This window comes from Syngnathus acus, chromosome 6, assembly GCF_901709675.1.
Source record: "Syngnathus acus chromosome 6, fSynAcu1.2, whole genome shotgun sequence".
Lineage (NCBI taxonomy): Eukaryota > Metazoa > Chordata > Actinopteri > Syngnathiformes > Syngnathidae > Syngnathus > Syngnathus acus.
Genome location: NC_051092.1, coordinates 13,154,351 through 13,169,305, shown reverse-complemented (window position 1 = coordinate 13,169,305; position 14,955 = coordinate 13,154,351). Strand labels below are relative to the sequence as shown.

The 14,955-nt window shown below is 47.3% G+C and overlaps 1 protein-coding gene across 2 annotated transcripts in view; it reads left to right on the top strand.

The window, feature by feature from the left end:
* The first annotated feature begins 600 nt into the window (after window positions 1-600).
* LOC119124492 (cGMP-inhibited 3',5'-cyclic phosphodiesterase A-like) overlaps window positions 601-14,955 on the top strand; it is a 47,135-nt gene continuing 32,780 nt past the window's right edge. For both annotated transcript variants that reach the window (XM_037254533.1, XM_037254532.1), the window contains exon 1: window positions 601-1,975. In XM_037254533.1, the coding sequence (XP_037110428.1) occupies window positions 1,118-1,975 (858 nt within the window). In that variant the 5' untranslated portion in view covers window positions 601-1,117. The remainder of the gene's footprint in view (window positions 1,976-14,955) is intronic.

The following is a 14,955-nucleotide window of genomic DNA, read 5'->3' as shown; positions in this document are numbered from 1 at the left end:
TCTGTATGCATCTGTTGAGAAATGCGCACACACCAAATCATGCTTTCATTCTGACTGCTGCCCATGTTAAATCAGCTGGGATAGAGCGCATCTTTCCCATGCAGGTGTCACCAATTTTTTTTTTTTTTAACATTTGTGACAAACAACCAAACATTGACATCAATAAAATAATTACCTAAAATTCATACGGGATAAAAAACAACAACTGGATATTATTTTCGGGATTACTTATATATATATAATATATACACACACACACATCTAACAGTGTCTTATAAATAATGTCTTTTATTATTCATATCAATTTATCCTCACTTCCGCCAACAACCCAACCTGTTGTGTTTACCATTTACACTCGTCGACCTGCATCATTGCAATGACTTCCGTTTCTGCCATCATTGAACTTCTGTGCTGGTATTGCACACAAAAATGAAAACCCAAAACACACTTGAGGCGTTCACCCAGTTGAATCGAGCTGTGAGATTAAGTTTAGAAGTAAATTACGTTTATTTTCCCATGGGGTGTTTGCTTTATTGTTTAAAATGTTTGTATTTTTTACAGATGAAACTCGAATTTCTCACATCTACGTACAGGAGGTGTTTTGCTTTGCACTATAGTTCAATACATTGCTGATATAGTGAGGACGCCTGCGGGGCGAGCTGAGACTGGATTTGGGGGGCTTTTGACGGCAGTGCCTTGACGGAATTCGGGGGTGTGAAATGAGCTCACGATTTGTTTGGGGGTGAGGCTGACAAGCGGACTTTGTGAACCTCGACACGACCTGGCGGACACTTCTGGGAAAGTGACGGACGCATCCACCCACTCGAAAGTCACGGAGCACGGGAGTGTCTTTGACAACGGTCGGATATAGCGGGACCTTTGTGGTGCAACGTTTGGGCAACAATGACACACGGGAGACTGTTTTGCGCCAAGAAGCAGGGTAGGCTTCAGATCCACGCGCAAAAAAGAAAATAAGAGTGGAGTGGCGGCGGGTCACAATGCCTAACGGGAGACCCCTCTTGCAGTCCTCGCGCCCGCAATAGTGTGTTTATTTAGCGGTGTTCCGTGAACACAGCGCCGTAGATGCACCACAGGCTCGCCCTAATTTCCTGTGGCCATGCCTGCACATTTGGAGCGGTCGCGCGCTGCAGAAAAAGGCTCTGCCTGCGCGCCGAGCCGCAACGGTTACGCGCAAACGCGTGTCGTCCCACTGAGCCGCGACGCACAGCGCGCGTCGTCGTGGGAGAGGCTGGCGTGGGCCCACGCGTGGACTTGCGGCGGAGTGGGCTGCGCGGCGTGTGCGCTCGTGCTGGCCGCACTGTTGAGGTGCGCACAGTGGAGCTGTGAGTTAAGCGCACTCCCGCAGCTGCAGTCGTGCTCTCGTCCTCACTCGCTCGCAGGCTGTCTTGCGGAGTTGCTGCTCGCTTGCTGGACTGCGCTCTCCCCTTTCCTCAGCGTCCTGTGTGCCTTCTTTTGGCTCGGCGTCTACCTGACCCACTGCGGCGTGCTGCTCCAAACAGCTCTTTTGCTCCTCACCGTGTTCCACTTGGCCGAAGCTGCGGCGTGGAGCCTCCTGGACGGTCCGCATGAAGTAGCGGCCGCACTGGTGCTCGCGTGTGTGGCCGGCGGCGCACTGATGCTAGCGCGCCTGGACCGGGGCTCGTCAGTGGTCGTCAGCGTCGTGCGCGCCGTCTCGCTCTTGTCGCTGCACAAGGTTCGACCCGCTTGGAGGCCATACGTGGTGTACCTGCTGGGGGTCGTGGGCATCCTCCTGGCGAGGTATGCTGACAGGCTCCTTGCAGGTCAAGGGACACTCGAGGAGGGCTGCACCCCTGTGACTGGAGCCAAGGAAGACGTCCCCACATTTAAAAGGCGCAGGAGGTCCAGTTCGGTGATATCCACAGACATGGCACACAGTCAGTCCAACAGCAAGTCACATCGCAGGACCTCTCTGCCATGCATCCAGCGGGACCAGGTAGGATCCCCCCACGCTCACCTCTTTACTGTGTTCACATTTTGCGAAGGCTTTATGAAGAATCATGCGGACGCAATTGTTGGTGCAAACCTCAACGTTTCATAGCAATTTTCATATATTTTCTACTACTTGATCTGTGACATTGTTGAACATGAGTTTTCAGGAGGCAATTCACTTTTTTTTTTTTTTTTACTACTGTCAGGTTCACTTTGTAGGCTTTGTTTTGTTTGCATTTTTCACCTGAATATGTGCCCCTCCATTAAATTGATACGTTAAATTCTTATAAATAATTGTATTGAATTGAATATACGTATATATATATATATATATATTCTCAACCGTGTATGCTTTAGGTACATCCATATATCTCATATTTATGAATAGATGTGTATTCAGCTGTAGCACAACTTTTGTGTCAAATGTCTCAAATTCTCATTTTGAAGCAGTGCTTTTCTGATAGTGATGAAAATGGATGATTTCCCTCATTTGCTAATTAATAACATTAAAAGGAGGCATAATTATAACTTCCTCACAATTTTAAGTCATTCAGTCCTCAAAGAAGAGGAATGACCATGCGCCGCATGCTGCCCCGTTCACACTCCTTTCAGCTCCTGTGTGTGGAACATCAATGACTGTGCTGAATGTGTGAATGGGGGACTTTTCAGTGTGATCAAAGTTGTGTAAGTTTGTGTGTGTGTGTGTGTGAGTGTGTACGTGTTTGTGTGTGTGTGTGTGTGTGTGCGTGCGTGCGTGCGCATGTGTCTGTACTGCTGGGCTGTCAGTCGGCCCACTTAGAGGTGCCCTAACTGTACTAGTAGCACTTTAATGGTCCTGTTTGTTTTCTTCGTGGTCACACACATATAAACACGCACACTTTTAGTATTTTTACTAAAATTATTTCGATTTTAACAGTATTATTTTCTGTAGCTACATCTCAGCTGCAGTTCCGTGTTAGAAGGTTCCAATCCACTTGCAAAAAACATGTCACATTTCTAAGCAGGTGTACACATGGCTGATTATTCGACATCCTCATGTTTTTAAGCGGGGTTAAACTGGGGAATTCCCAAGAATATCTTGTGGAATATACTCATTTATTGACAGAGCACAAACCTGTGGTCTCTACCCATAGCCACATGAATTAAACCCCACCAAAAAAATATGTACAGTAATTTGTTCTGTCAATGCTTTTAAAGCACATAATGCAGAAGTCAGTTTCCTATACCAGTCCAAATAACCCTGAAACAAAAAAAGATATTGCTTGATGTAATTAACACAAATGAAGCATTTTACCCCGGATGAGACGTTGCAAAGCTATACCAGAGCGTGATGGAACAAGCGGCGTCATCTGCACAGCAATCACACGCCGCATTTTGACTCACAATCTAGTTAAGATGATGAATCCGTTTTCCCTCCCAGCAGCCCTGATAGATGAAGCGTCCCGTCCCCCGCGCACCCGGGGGCCTCTCATCTCAGGCCTCGCCAGTTGACCAGTCACGACCTGCCTGTAATTGAGACACACATGGTCGACACATGCCGTCGTAAGCGTCTCTTGTCCGTGTGGTCTGTAATGTGTAAACAAGCCCATAGTGACCCGAGCCCGTCATCGCCTCGCTCACGCAGGGGCTCAGAAGCGCAACGTGAGGTTACAATGGGACTAGCACATGGCGAGAGGTGTGTCAAGTGTCAAAACCAAACGTGTGTGTGTGTTTCCTCTCAGAGGTGTTTAATAAAGTCGAGACTTTTAGCAGTAGGATATCGTTCACTTTGTTGGCGAGTGCTGAAGAATAATGCGGATGGCTTTTTTTGTTTCTTTCTTTCATAGACCTTTTGAAAAGGGCTCACAGATTGATGGTTTCCATCTAAAACAGTTTACTTAGAAAATAAATGACGCATTGAGGAATTTCTAATTGTTGTCTACCTCTGAAGCTTTCCATGGATTGCGGCCTCTGCTACATGTGATGCTATGAATACTTGAGTTTGTTGTTTATGTTCTCGCTTTACTACTGTATACCATTTCTGGTAGGGTTTGTACAAGCTATTCAAATCTACTCCTCCACAATGATGTCAAGTAGGCTGGGGGTCATGTTGCCCCCAAAACAATAGGCCATAAAGAAAGTGATCAGACGTGGGACTTGACAACGCTTGTTGTAAAATACACTTCCCATTTTGACGGCAGGCTCTGCTCTTAGTCTTCCCTCTGACACCAACACAAATATTTTCAGAGCCAGAGGAGGACATTCTTTCATAACTTGGATGATCAAGATATTCTTGAACTCTATGTAGTGGGTAATGACTTCCTGTGGAATGAGATCCAAACACAATTACTGCTGCTGTAGTAGATGTTTCCTGTTCCACTAGTTTTGATGCACCCACTAGCAGTCAATTGTTTTGGGTCAGGGGGGGAAGCCCGATTTAACACGCATAAAAAAAGCATCCTAGTTGGGAACTCAACTGCCTCAGTTTAGACTTTTTTGTTGAGCAATTTCATTTTTAAAGTGCTTGCACAACGGATGTGAGATGAACAGAAGCTGAAACCAACACGGGGTCGTGTGTCTCATGATTGGAAGATGCCATTCTCGCTCCCGGGGCACACGCAGTCCCAGTTTATTAGCTGTGCATGTGCGAGGAGGCGAGCGGTGGAGGAGAATGAAAGTAGGTCAATGGAGGTTTTGTTTGGTAGCCAGGCAAAACAGCAAGCGTGCTCTTACTCCCCCAAATTGTGGAAGAGTAAGTTCACCATAGTCTGTCCTGACTTTTATCATGCCTCTGCTTCTGTTCTCATTTGTGCTCGTTACCTTCTCCATGTTTTGCCGCACACAGCATAAAGGCACACAACACTTTTTCTGGTTCTAGAAAAAAAAACTCTTCTTGCCATCGCTTTGCTATTCCTTTGATCATTCAGTCGCCTTAGATGTTTCATACCATTTATTGTGTCGCATCTGTCACTGCAATGGAGGGACTGTATAATTTGACATCAAAGTCCAATAGGACGTGTCGGCGGGTTTTAAACAGTTGATACTCTACGAGCAAACCTGGTTAGGAATTTATATACGGCTTCTCTGCTTGAATTGATTTTATCAAACAAGAATGAAGTTGATCATTGTTAGTTTTAAGAAAGCACAACCTCAGATAACGAACACAATCATTGGTGCTGATTGGTCTAAATGAAGTAAAAGCCCTTGACGTAGACATTGACAATTGTGTTTCTATGGAAGTCGATTTCTTTCTTTCTTTATGTTGCAAGTTGACAAAATACAGACTTGTGACTGAAGATGGACTTTGACATTTCAAATTGTTGCATGCTCAGAGGGATACGAGGAACAATTGGTTTGCTCTCAAATCCCCCAAATTCCAAGTCCCACAGCGACCGTGATCTTGCCCAGTTGAAACTAGTTTCCCCTCAATCTCATATACCAGTTGCTTTGACGTGTTAATTAATTGTCTACATATATGAGTTTCTTTGTGGTGTGAAGCAAGCTTTGGAGTTATAATACAAAAGCAAAGGAAAAGCTTAATTGTCAGCTTTCTCAAGGTGGTAACGTCTCCTTCCTGTTGATCGGACATTGATCGGATTCTCGAGGAACAGCAACAACTTGCGTGCAACTCTACAAAACACAAGTACTTGACTCATTTCATCCTTTCCGAACCACTCATCATCGTGCGCCTTCTGCTTTCGTCGTAAACGTTTGTTGTAGGGCATCGTTTAATCTTTGATTCTCTTTTGACGTCAACGTAGCGGCATATCGTAAGAATATTAACGGTTTATTATTTATTTATATTGAATAGTGACTGCGGTACTCTCATTTGGGTCACTTTCAGGAGCTGGTTTTAATCGTGACATATCACAGCTCCAGAAGCGAGTCGTGGCCTTTTCTCCACAACTCATGACAATGAAGCTCATCTATCTGCCTTCCTACCGTTTACTATGGAAACTACAGAAGGGGTGATTGTGTGTAAGCAAGTGTGCGTGTTGCCAGCAGCTTGATGGCTGCCATCTGCTGCAGGCCGCAAGGTTGAATTCGCCCCCAACAACCACGCTGAGCCTCAAACCACAGACTAAACCCCAACGCAGCTGGAAGTGCTCGACGGGCCTCCTGTCTTGACTGGCGTATTAACACCTCGGGAGCTTATGAAATACTGAGCGTTAGAACACAATCAAAAAACTGAACGCAATCCAGGATTTTTCTCGAAGAGATCCAGTTACATGCGGTGGTTTCGTCTGCTTTCTGCTCAAGACAAAAACAATTGTCAGTTAGCATAAGAGAATTGAGTTGAGGTGAACAGAATGTTCCTGGAAGCAAAGTGTGTATGCGAGCAATGTGTGCTTTTGCGCGTGTTTGTGTGTGTGCATGTGTGTCTGAATGCATTTACATATGTGCCTGTAAGCGTTTGCCTTAAAAACTATTTGTATTGTTGGAAATATGTTTGTTATGTCATGTTGGACCATTCCAGAATAATGTTTCATGTATCGAACGGAACAAAGCTGCCATCCTCCATGGTCCAGAAGGCTTTTTTTCCTTTGTGTTGTCATGGGGGTTAATTGGGGGCATCATTTATAGCTAACCACAAACAGCCCTGACCAATGTTACTCCTTTTAAACAACAGTAAGAATCGCTTGAAAGGAGTCGTCCGAGGACACGAGATTGGCAGGGCTTTTTTAAAGGCAAACGCACGCAGTCTGGGAAGATGCGAGTATTCCACACAGTAATCGTCAAATAAAAGTGGATTTATTATACTTCTATATTATTATTATTATTATTTGGGCTTAAGTGAGTTTCAAAATTCCAGCACGCATATGAGCCAAGCAGCTGTTAGCTCTCCTGGCATTCACACAATTGTGCTGAAAGTGATCATGAACTCATGTGGATGTATTTTCCTTGTTTTGGAAACATAATGGCACAAGATTGTCAGTGTTTCGTCAAATTTATTATTGACATCTCTGCATCTATTGTTTATAGACTTCTTTGAAAAATAATTTTTGTTTGAGTATTATGACCCCCCCACCACCACCACCACAAACATTGCTTTAATCCGCTTTACGGTGGTCTCGTAAGCGACTGAGGATGGGCCGGATGTTGCCCGCGGGTTATACTTTTCCAAGTTCTGCTCTGAATTTGTCTATTGCAGTGATTCTCAACACAGTTGCCACTTGAAATCCGGGAGAGCAGCACATCACTTTGGAGAAGTATTATTTTAGTTTTTTTTTGTTGGTGTGCATGCTAGCGAAGGACACAAGGAGGCCACCTCTTAGACACCGACCCTCTATATGAGGGACATTTCTTAGCTGGCATTAAATAAACTGCAGTGCCCCCCCGAAGGCCCACCTGTGGGCCGGTTCGGCAATGTCATCCCCTGCACACTCAGCCAACAGCAGCATCCAAGGATGTCGCTAGTTGTGCCGCGGGCATGTGCTCAATCAATGGACACACTCACGTGCCCCCAGGAAGCCGGTGCTTCACTGTGTGTGAACACTATTTGTATGTGGAAGAGGGAGGAGGGAGTCGTGTAACTGCTGCTGCAGTTGCTGGAGTGCGCACAAAGCAAATTCCCTCTCTCTTAGTGTGACGTATAGCACGACTGGGGCTGCAATGTCTAAAAAAAAAAGAAAAATCGCACTGCAGTTGTAATGGTGAATATAAAATGCGCGCTCTTGTTGGTATCGTTGCTACAGCAGCATACACAATTTTTATTTATTTATTCTTTTTTTTTGGTAGTATGTTGGCAGTATTGTGTTCTGTGATGGATAAAGATGCATATTTTCGAGGAAAAAATGTTTTTAGCCATAAATATTTAATATTCAAAATTCGAGGGAGACAGTTCCTGCACTGTAATCAGTTGTAAAATCTGCATTCATTTTTTGGAATTTTGATGAATGAAGCTGCTGATTTTTATACGAAGCCTTTTTCATTAATTTAGTTCACCTTTGACATGTCATGTATTCAAAAATTCATATTTTAGAATGTTAGAATTCTTTTTGGGCCCCTCTCTCTCTCGTGTAACGTCAGAGCTCCAACTTGGTGTCGTGGAGCCACGCCAGCATCTCTGGTCCCAGGTCGAAGAGGCCGGCCTCTGAGGGTGGTCTATATAGGGGGCAGGTGTTGATGATGTCGTCGGCTGTCTGCTCGGGGTCTCCGCACTTGCATGCCGCACTGTCCGCCAGTCCCCACTGCCGCATAGACGTGTTGAAGCGCCCAACACCAGTTCTTAAGCGGTTCAGTGTGGTCCACTGCTGGCGAGGTAGTTCGTCTCCTCCTATGGCGCCGTCTCCTGGTTCCCAGACATAACGGTGCATGAGGGAGGGGCCAGCTGCCTCCCACTCCTGCTTCCAAGCTGCTGCCAGCCAGGCATCTCTGGAAATGTCTTCAGGGATGGAATTGAGCATCTCTTGTGCTGCCATGTTGTAGGGGTGGCGTGCCTTGAGTCTGCTAGGTGGAGCTGGAGTTGTTGTAGTGTTGTGCAGGATGTGCCAGTTGTTATTTTTTGCCTTCCTGGCGAGAACGAGGGTGGCAGCCTCTCGCCGAAGGTTGGCCGGCGCTATTCCCGCAAGGACAGGCAGGAGGGACACAGGGGTGGGTTTCAGGCATCCTGTTATAGTTCGGAGGGCGTTGTTAATTGCCACATCCACCTTTTTGGCATGGGGGCTTCTGTTCCAAACTGGAGCGCAGTACTCTGCTGCAGAGAAGACCAGCGCTTGGGTTGATATCCGCAAGATCTTAGCAGAGGCTCCCCACGTTGTTCCAGCAAGGCGGCGGATCAGTGCAACCCTGGATGTCACCTTTGCCTTCAGATCTTCGAGGTGTTGTTTGAAGGATAGGGTCCGATCCAGACGCACGCCGAGGTACTTCGGGGCTTGTTGAACCTCCAGGCGTTTGCCCTCAATGCTCACTGCCAGTTCTCTCCTTGCTTCCCTGGTGCTGAGATGGTATGATGCACCAACAGTCTTTCCAACGCTGAGCTGGAGATGCCACTTTTGTAGGTATGCTGCCATGGTGCGCATGTCTTCATTCAGGCCGTCTTCCGTCGCCTTCCACGTTGGTCGACTCAGCATGATGGCAAGGTCGTCTGCATAGCCATACTTTCAGAGAGTCAGAGAGTCAGAGTCAGCTTTATTGTCAATTCCTTCATGCTAAGACACACAAAGAAACCGAAATACCGTTCCCCCTATCCCACGGTGACGAGACACAGCACACGATTAACACACAAGTAAAACAACGGGGAGAGAGTTCAGGACCCCAACAGCCTGGAGATCACAAACTTCGCCAGTGGCGAGCAGTGCTGGCATCCCACAACAAAGTCCCGGCACCATTCGTCACGGATGTAGACGCACAGTCCACCTCCTCGCGATGTTCCCCCTCGTACAATGGCCCGGTCCGCCCGATAGCACGCCATCCGCTCCAGATGCACAGCAGCTACGCACTGTCCGGTCCGCAGAACTCAGCAGGCATGTTGATGTCCAGCGATCGAACGTTCGCCAGAAGAATGGAAGGCATGGCCGGGCGAGCTGGGTTGGCCGCCAGCCAGGCCCGGACGCCCAACCGGGGGAGGAATAGCAGGCGAGTCCGGCGACGCTCCAGGACGGAGCAGACCGAGCGCCTTTAATGTCCCCGCTTCAAAGTCCAGATCGCCACAAAACTCGCTTTCGCCGATGTCGAGCAGAACCAGCCCGCCGCACTTGTAGCACAACCCGGTACGACGAGACGAACACACAAAACTGGCGGACAAACCCACATTAAACGACAAAACAAAACACCGTTCGGGACAGAGAGAGGCCGCTGCGTGTGCACGCGCCGCCATCTTACTTCCGAGATTCTGGATGCTGTGTCCGGTAGGTCGTATATATAGATGTTAAATAGTGTTGGTGAGAGAACTGACCCTTGCGGTACCCCGCTCCTCAGTCTACGGAGCCTACTGCACTGCCCACTGCTGGTTTGGAGAGTAAAGCTGCGGTTGGAAAGCGTCTCCATAATGAACTGCACCATGTGCCGGTCCGGTATGGTCCTCAGCAGCTTCAGGTGGAGTCCCCGGTGCCACACGGTGTCATATGCGGCAGTTAAGTCCAGGTTTACCACTCCAGCTTTCTCCTTATCCTGGAAGCTGTTCTCGATGTCTTGGGAGAGTAGGGTAATCTGGTCTGCTGTTGACCTTCCGCGACGGAAACCAGCTTGTTCCCGTGGGAGTTGTGAGTCCACCACTGGCTCTATGCGGCTGTGTATCATTCTTTCCGAGATCTTAAATGGGACACTCAGCAGTGAGATGGGCCTGTATGACTTGGGGTCCTCCACATCTTTGTTTGGCTTCAGCAGAGCTATCACGGAGGCCCTGCCCCAGATCTTCGGGAGCTTTAATCTCCGGTAGCATGACGTGAAGAAAGCTTTAAGCCATCTCGATGTTGTTGGGCCCTGGTGGATGACGAACTCCGGGTGAATGTCACGGCCCGGGGATTTGCCCGGCTTTAGCTTGCTAATGGCCTCACTGAGTTCCTCTGCTGTAAAGGCTCCCGAGAGATTGAAATCGACGTTGGCCGCTCTTGAGATGCAAGACACCTCACGTGATATTAGTCGTGCAAAGTCTTTGTCTGCATCCGGGAAGCGGCCATTCTTCAGGAGTTGGGAGGCAATGGAGTCTGCAGTGACTGGGCATCTGTGGGCTGGTGTATTTCTGCCTGTGAGCCGGTTGATGGTCTGCCACGCCTTGAGGCTGGAATGGGTGAAGTCGATTGATTCAATGACTTCTGTCCATCTCGCCTTGCGGGTGGCGTCCAGCTTTTCGAGCAGTGCTGCTGCCGTTGCGTCCTCCTCTTCTCTGGAGCTGGCTCTCTGGTGTTCCCTCAGGAGGCGGCTACACTCCCCATCCCAGCCTGGGATGTAGTTCCTGTTGTACCCACGTGGGATGGTCTTCTTTGCCGCACGCAGGAGGACCTGGCAGTAGGCTGCATAGGCTGCTTCCACATCTGTGGACTCTGGGTCTGGCAGGCCGGCAGACCTCCTTTCCGTCTCCTCAGTATACGACTCCCATTTGGCTTTTCGGAAGTTCCATCTCTTCACAGGCTTCCTTGGCACCGGTTCCACCAGTGATGGAACTTTGATGATGGAAGGTCAGTGGTGTGAGCAGGGGAACCTGTCAAGAACACGCCTCTCCGGTCTTGGGTCGTTGCTGCGGCAGATGGCGAAGGCCAGGTCCGGGTTGGTGGTGGTGTTCCAGCGTGCAGAGAAGAAGGTTGGGGGTTCCTTGGGGTCGTACAGTAGCAGGGCATCAGTGTTGGAGCCCCATTCGCACAGCGCCACTCCGCTAGGAGTTGAATGGTTGTACCCCCAGTCTGTGTGCTGGCAGTTGAAATCGTCTGCATAGATTGCGGGTGCAGTTACTGATGGGAGTGACGTTGTGGTTAGCTCCGATGGTGGGGGCTTGTAGACGTTGATGACTGAGGTTTCCTGGATTTTAGTAACCAGCCACTCGATGTTGGAGCCTGGTGGGGATTGGCTACAGGCTGCCCAGCTTATTCCAGTGCGGACGAAGGTTGCCACACCGTGTTGCTTGGTGTTGATGGACCCGGCGAGATGAAACCCAGGGATTTTGAGGATGTTGTTGGTCGTGCAGTGCGTCTCTTGTCGGAGCAGGACCGCGGCCCCATTGGAGTCGGCCAGGTGCCGAAGGACTTCGAGTTTGGCGGTGGTAAGGCCCTCGACATTAAGTTGAAGCACCGACAGGCCTCGGTTTTCGACGGTCGGGAGCTGCCCGTCCACCGTTCCTCAGTCTGCCGGCTCTGCGTTGGACCCCCGTTTGATATTGTTACAAGATTCAAAATTGACGCAGGCTTGTAAGAAGTGAAGAAGCATCTTTCTCATTAGCATGATCACCTTTCGCTACAGACAAACCAAGATGCATTGTTTGTAGTAAATAAGTGATCTTTTTCAGACCAAATAAGTGAAATTAGATCATTTTCCGCTTTGACTGGCCACGATTGAACTTGGCTGTGACTACTCCCACAGCTGCGGAGCCCACCCTCTTGCAGATCGCCAATCTGCACACATCAGTGGAATTATACAGAGATACGCCATGCACTAAATTGCCGGTCAAGAAAATAAAGCGCCTTAAGTTGCGTCAGCTGTAGCATCTGTGCTAATGTTACATTTTAGCGATCTACAGTGTTTTTACTGGGCGGCTGCTTGGTAGCAAGTAAAACCAATTATTCTTTACTGTCGCCTGAGTGTGGTGAAACTGGTAAGATATTTGACATGTGTGTCTGCGTCTCCCGCTGGCGTGATGCAAGCTAATGTGTTATTGTAACCTCTGCCTGCCGCTGCCTCACTGGCTGGCCATCCATCTTGTCTGGCCCTGCAGCCAACAAGGCTTCTGCTGTTCCTCTCACTGCTCAATGCCATGTTTTACTCACTTGTCAAAAATGTCCCATCGGTCAATTTGCTTGTTTCATCGCTTGGGGACACTATTCACCTGAAAAAAAAACATGACTGCAACTTTATTATAGTAGCCTTTGTTGATGTCATCAGCCATCATTTCATCTGAAAATAGTACTGCCAAAAAATGGAGCATGTGAGGTGGGAAATGAAAAATTAGTCTGATGATTTCTTGCATATTTTATACACTGCAGTACAGACGATTGAAGTAGTCAGTCAGTCGGGCCATCTGGCTACCATCTTGTGCTAGCTAATGTTTGGCTAACATGAAGAGCAAGTTATTTGGGTGGCATCTTGGAGTATTACAGACAAAAGCACAGAACTTTGTATGTCAGGCATGAATTAGTGTATTTTCAGAAAATAGTTTGTCGTGTCTTTTTTTTCGAATTGCGCAAGGTTTTTATAGGTCAAACTCTTCTTTGTACTTTGGAACAGTTTGTCAAATTGTCAGCTGCTCACACATTCTGAAGATCACAGATGTGATCTAAGACCTGAATTCTTTTGCTCCCAGCGTTGTCTTATTACTCTGTCATTACCTCCCTTTCATCCCATTGACATTTTATACCGTATTGTCTTGGCTGGCTGGAGATAATCACCCTCAGCAATTTGTCTTGCTGCACTTGAGCGTTGAAATGAAGTAAGAGGAGTGAGTGCTTTGACAGCTGATCGGTCAGACACTTCCTCCATTGTAAGAATGAGGATTGACGTGGTGGTTTTTGTACACGGTCCACCGAGTGGAAACGCAGGAGGCTCTTTTGACATCACCGGGAAACGTGACGCGCTTCTCAAGTAGCGAGGAGCCTTGGGCGGCTCGAGCAGATGTCGCACAGATGAGCCCACATGTACGTATGAGCGCGCTCTCATCACACATGCGTGCGTCCAACTTTACACACTCAGCCTTCGTTTTTCATTTTTAAAAAAACACAGAAAGTGAATGTTGGAACGTTCGCCGGATCTCTTTGCACGCGTACAGGCGTGAAGTGACGTGGTCTTCATCTTGAGCGCTGACAGAAGAGGTTTTTTTTTTTCGGAGGGTCGATTCAAGCTTGAAGCAGCAGCTACAAAACGTCTCTCGGCGACAACGCTCATGTTCTATCAGGCGAACACGGTTGGAGAGGTTGACCCCGGGAGAACCTTGACTTCACAGACATCCCACTGAGCTCTTCTTTCCCTTTGTTTCCGATTCTGCGTTCACACTCGGATCCTTGAGTCTGTTTTAATCAAACGCGAGCTTATCTTCTCCTTTGTTGTGATTTGTTTCCTTCGGTATGAACTACGTAATTGAGCGTGAGAGCGGACAAAGTCAAGCACCCCCTCAGTGTTAGTGTTGGAAACAAACTGCACGCAACACAACCATGATCCATTCTGAAAGACAAATATACAATCACGTTTGACTCTGAAGTGGCAGAATGACCATCTAGTTCCGAAAAAGATAAGTTACCCAGTACTAGGATGTCCATTCTCCCAGGTTTGACTCTTACAACCCCATAGTGACCTCTTGTTGTTCAGTTGTATTCTACTTTGTGAAAAGAAAACAAAACAGATGGAAAAATCCAGTTTACAAACCCATCAGCTAATTCAAGCCAGAGAAAGCAAACTACAAGTGTGAAAGCAACAACACACATCATCTTTTATAGGAAACTGTCCTCGTTCTTCTTCCCAAAGACGCGCATGACAAGGCTTCATCCCCTCTGCCTTTTATTTGATTTTATTTTTCCGTAAAATAGATGAATGGACCACCCTTCAGCTCCCAGAGCCTTTGTTGTCATTTTATTGGAGGTTGGCAGTTCAGCCAGCGATCTGAGAGTTTCTGTGGTTTGCATACGAGCGTCACTGGCTTGACTAATTCCCCATGTAAACACCTCGTCTGAGGCACACTTCTTGATAACTTGTAAGAATATCTTTTTTTTTTGTATCCAGGCAGCATATGTGTCCTCTCTGGGAGGTTAGAATTTTTACTATTAACAGATTGGTTTGTATTCTGGCATTGTCTTTGTAATATTGCCAATGTTTTATGTGATATTTTGTGTTGAATCGTTATTTTATGTTCTCGTAAAGCGCTTTGTCTTTGCCGCCAGTTATAAAATCCTACTGTTGCTGAACTCTGGTTTGTTTTTCTATTTATTCATGAAGGGAGACAAATGTCAAGTGACAGGTTGCAGGTTCTGGAGGTGTTTTTTTTTCTTCTTTTTTTCAAGACTGTTGTTTTTATTATGAGTTGGAAATGTCAGCTGTAATGAAGATCGGTGTCCTTCAAAGGAACAACTTAATTTACTGTAACTAAAGTCTTTACACTTGGTCACACCCTGGCCGGTGAGCGTGATACTTTCTGATATTGAGGGTCGGTGGCTTGACAACATTACATGCCTGTAAAGGTTACTCTTGATGGATGCTCATTCAGCTCCCTGGTCGCTGTAGTGCATTTTTGGAGGTCACCCGACACGCCGACAAAGGCAACAGGAAATGATTCTGTTGCGACGCTGCAAGGAACACTCATTCATGTCTGCACTAGGGCTGAACATTAAGAACCATCCAAAGGCTCGTTTCAGTCATCTCTGCTAGCCA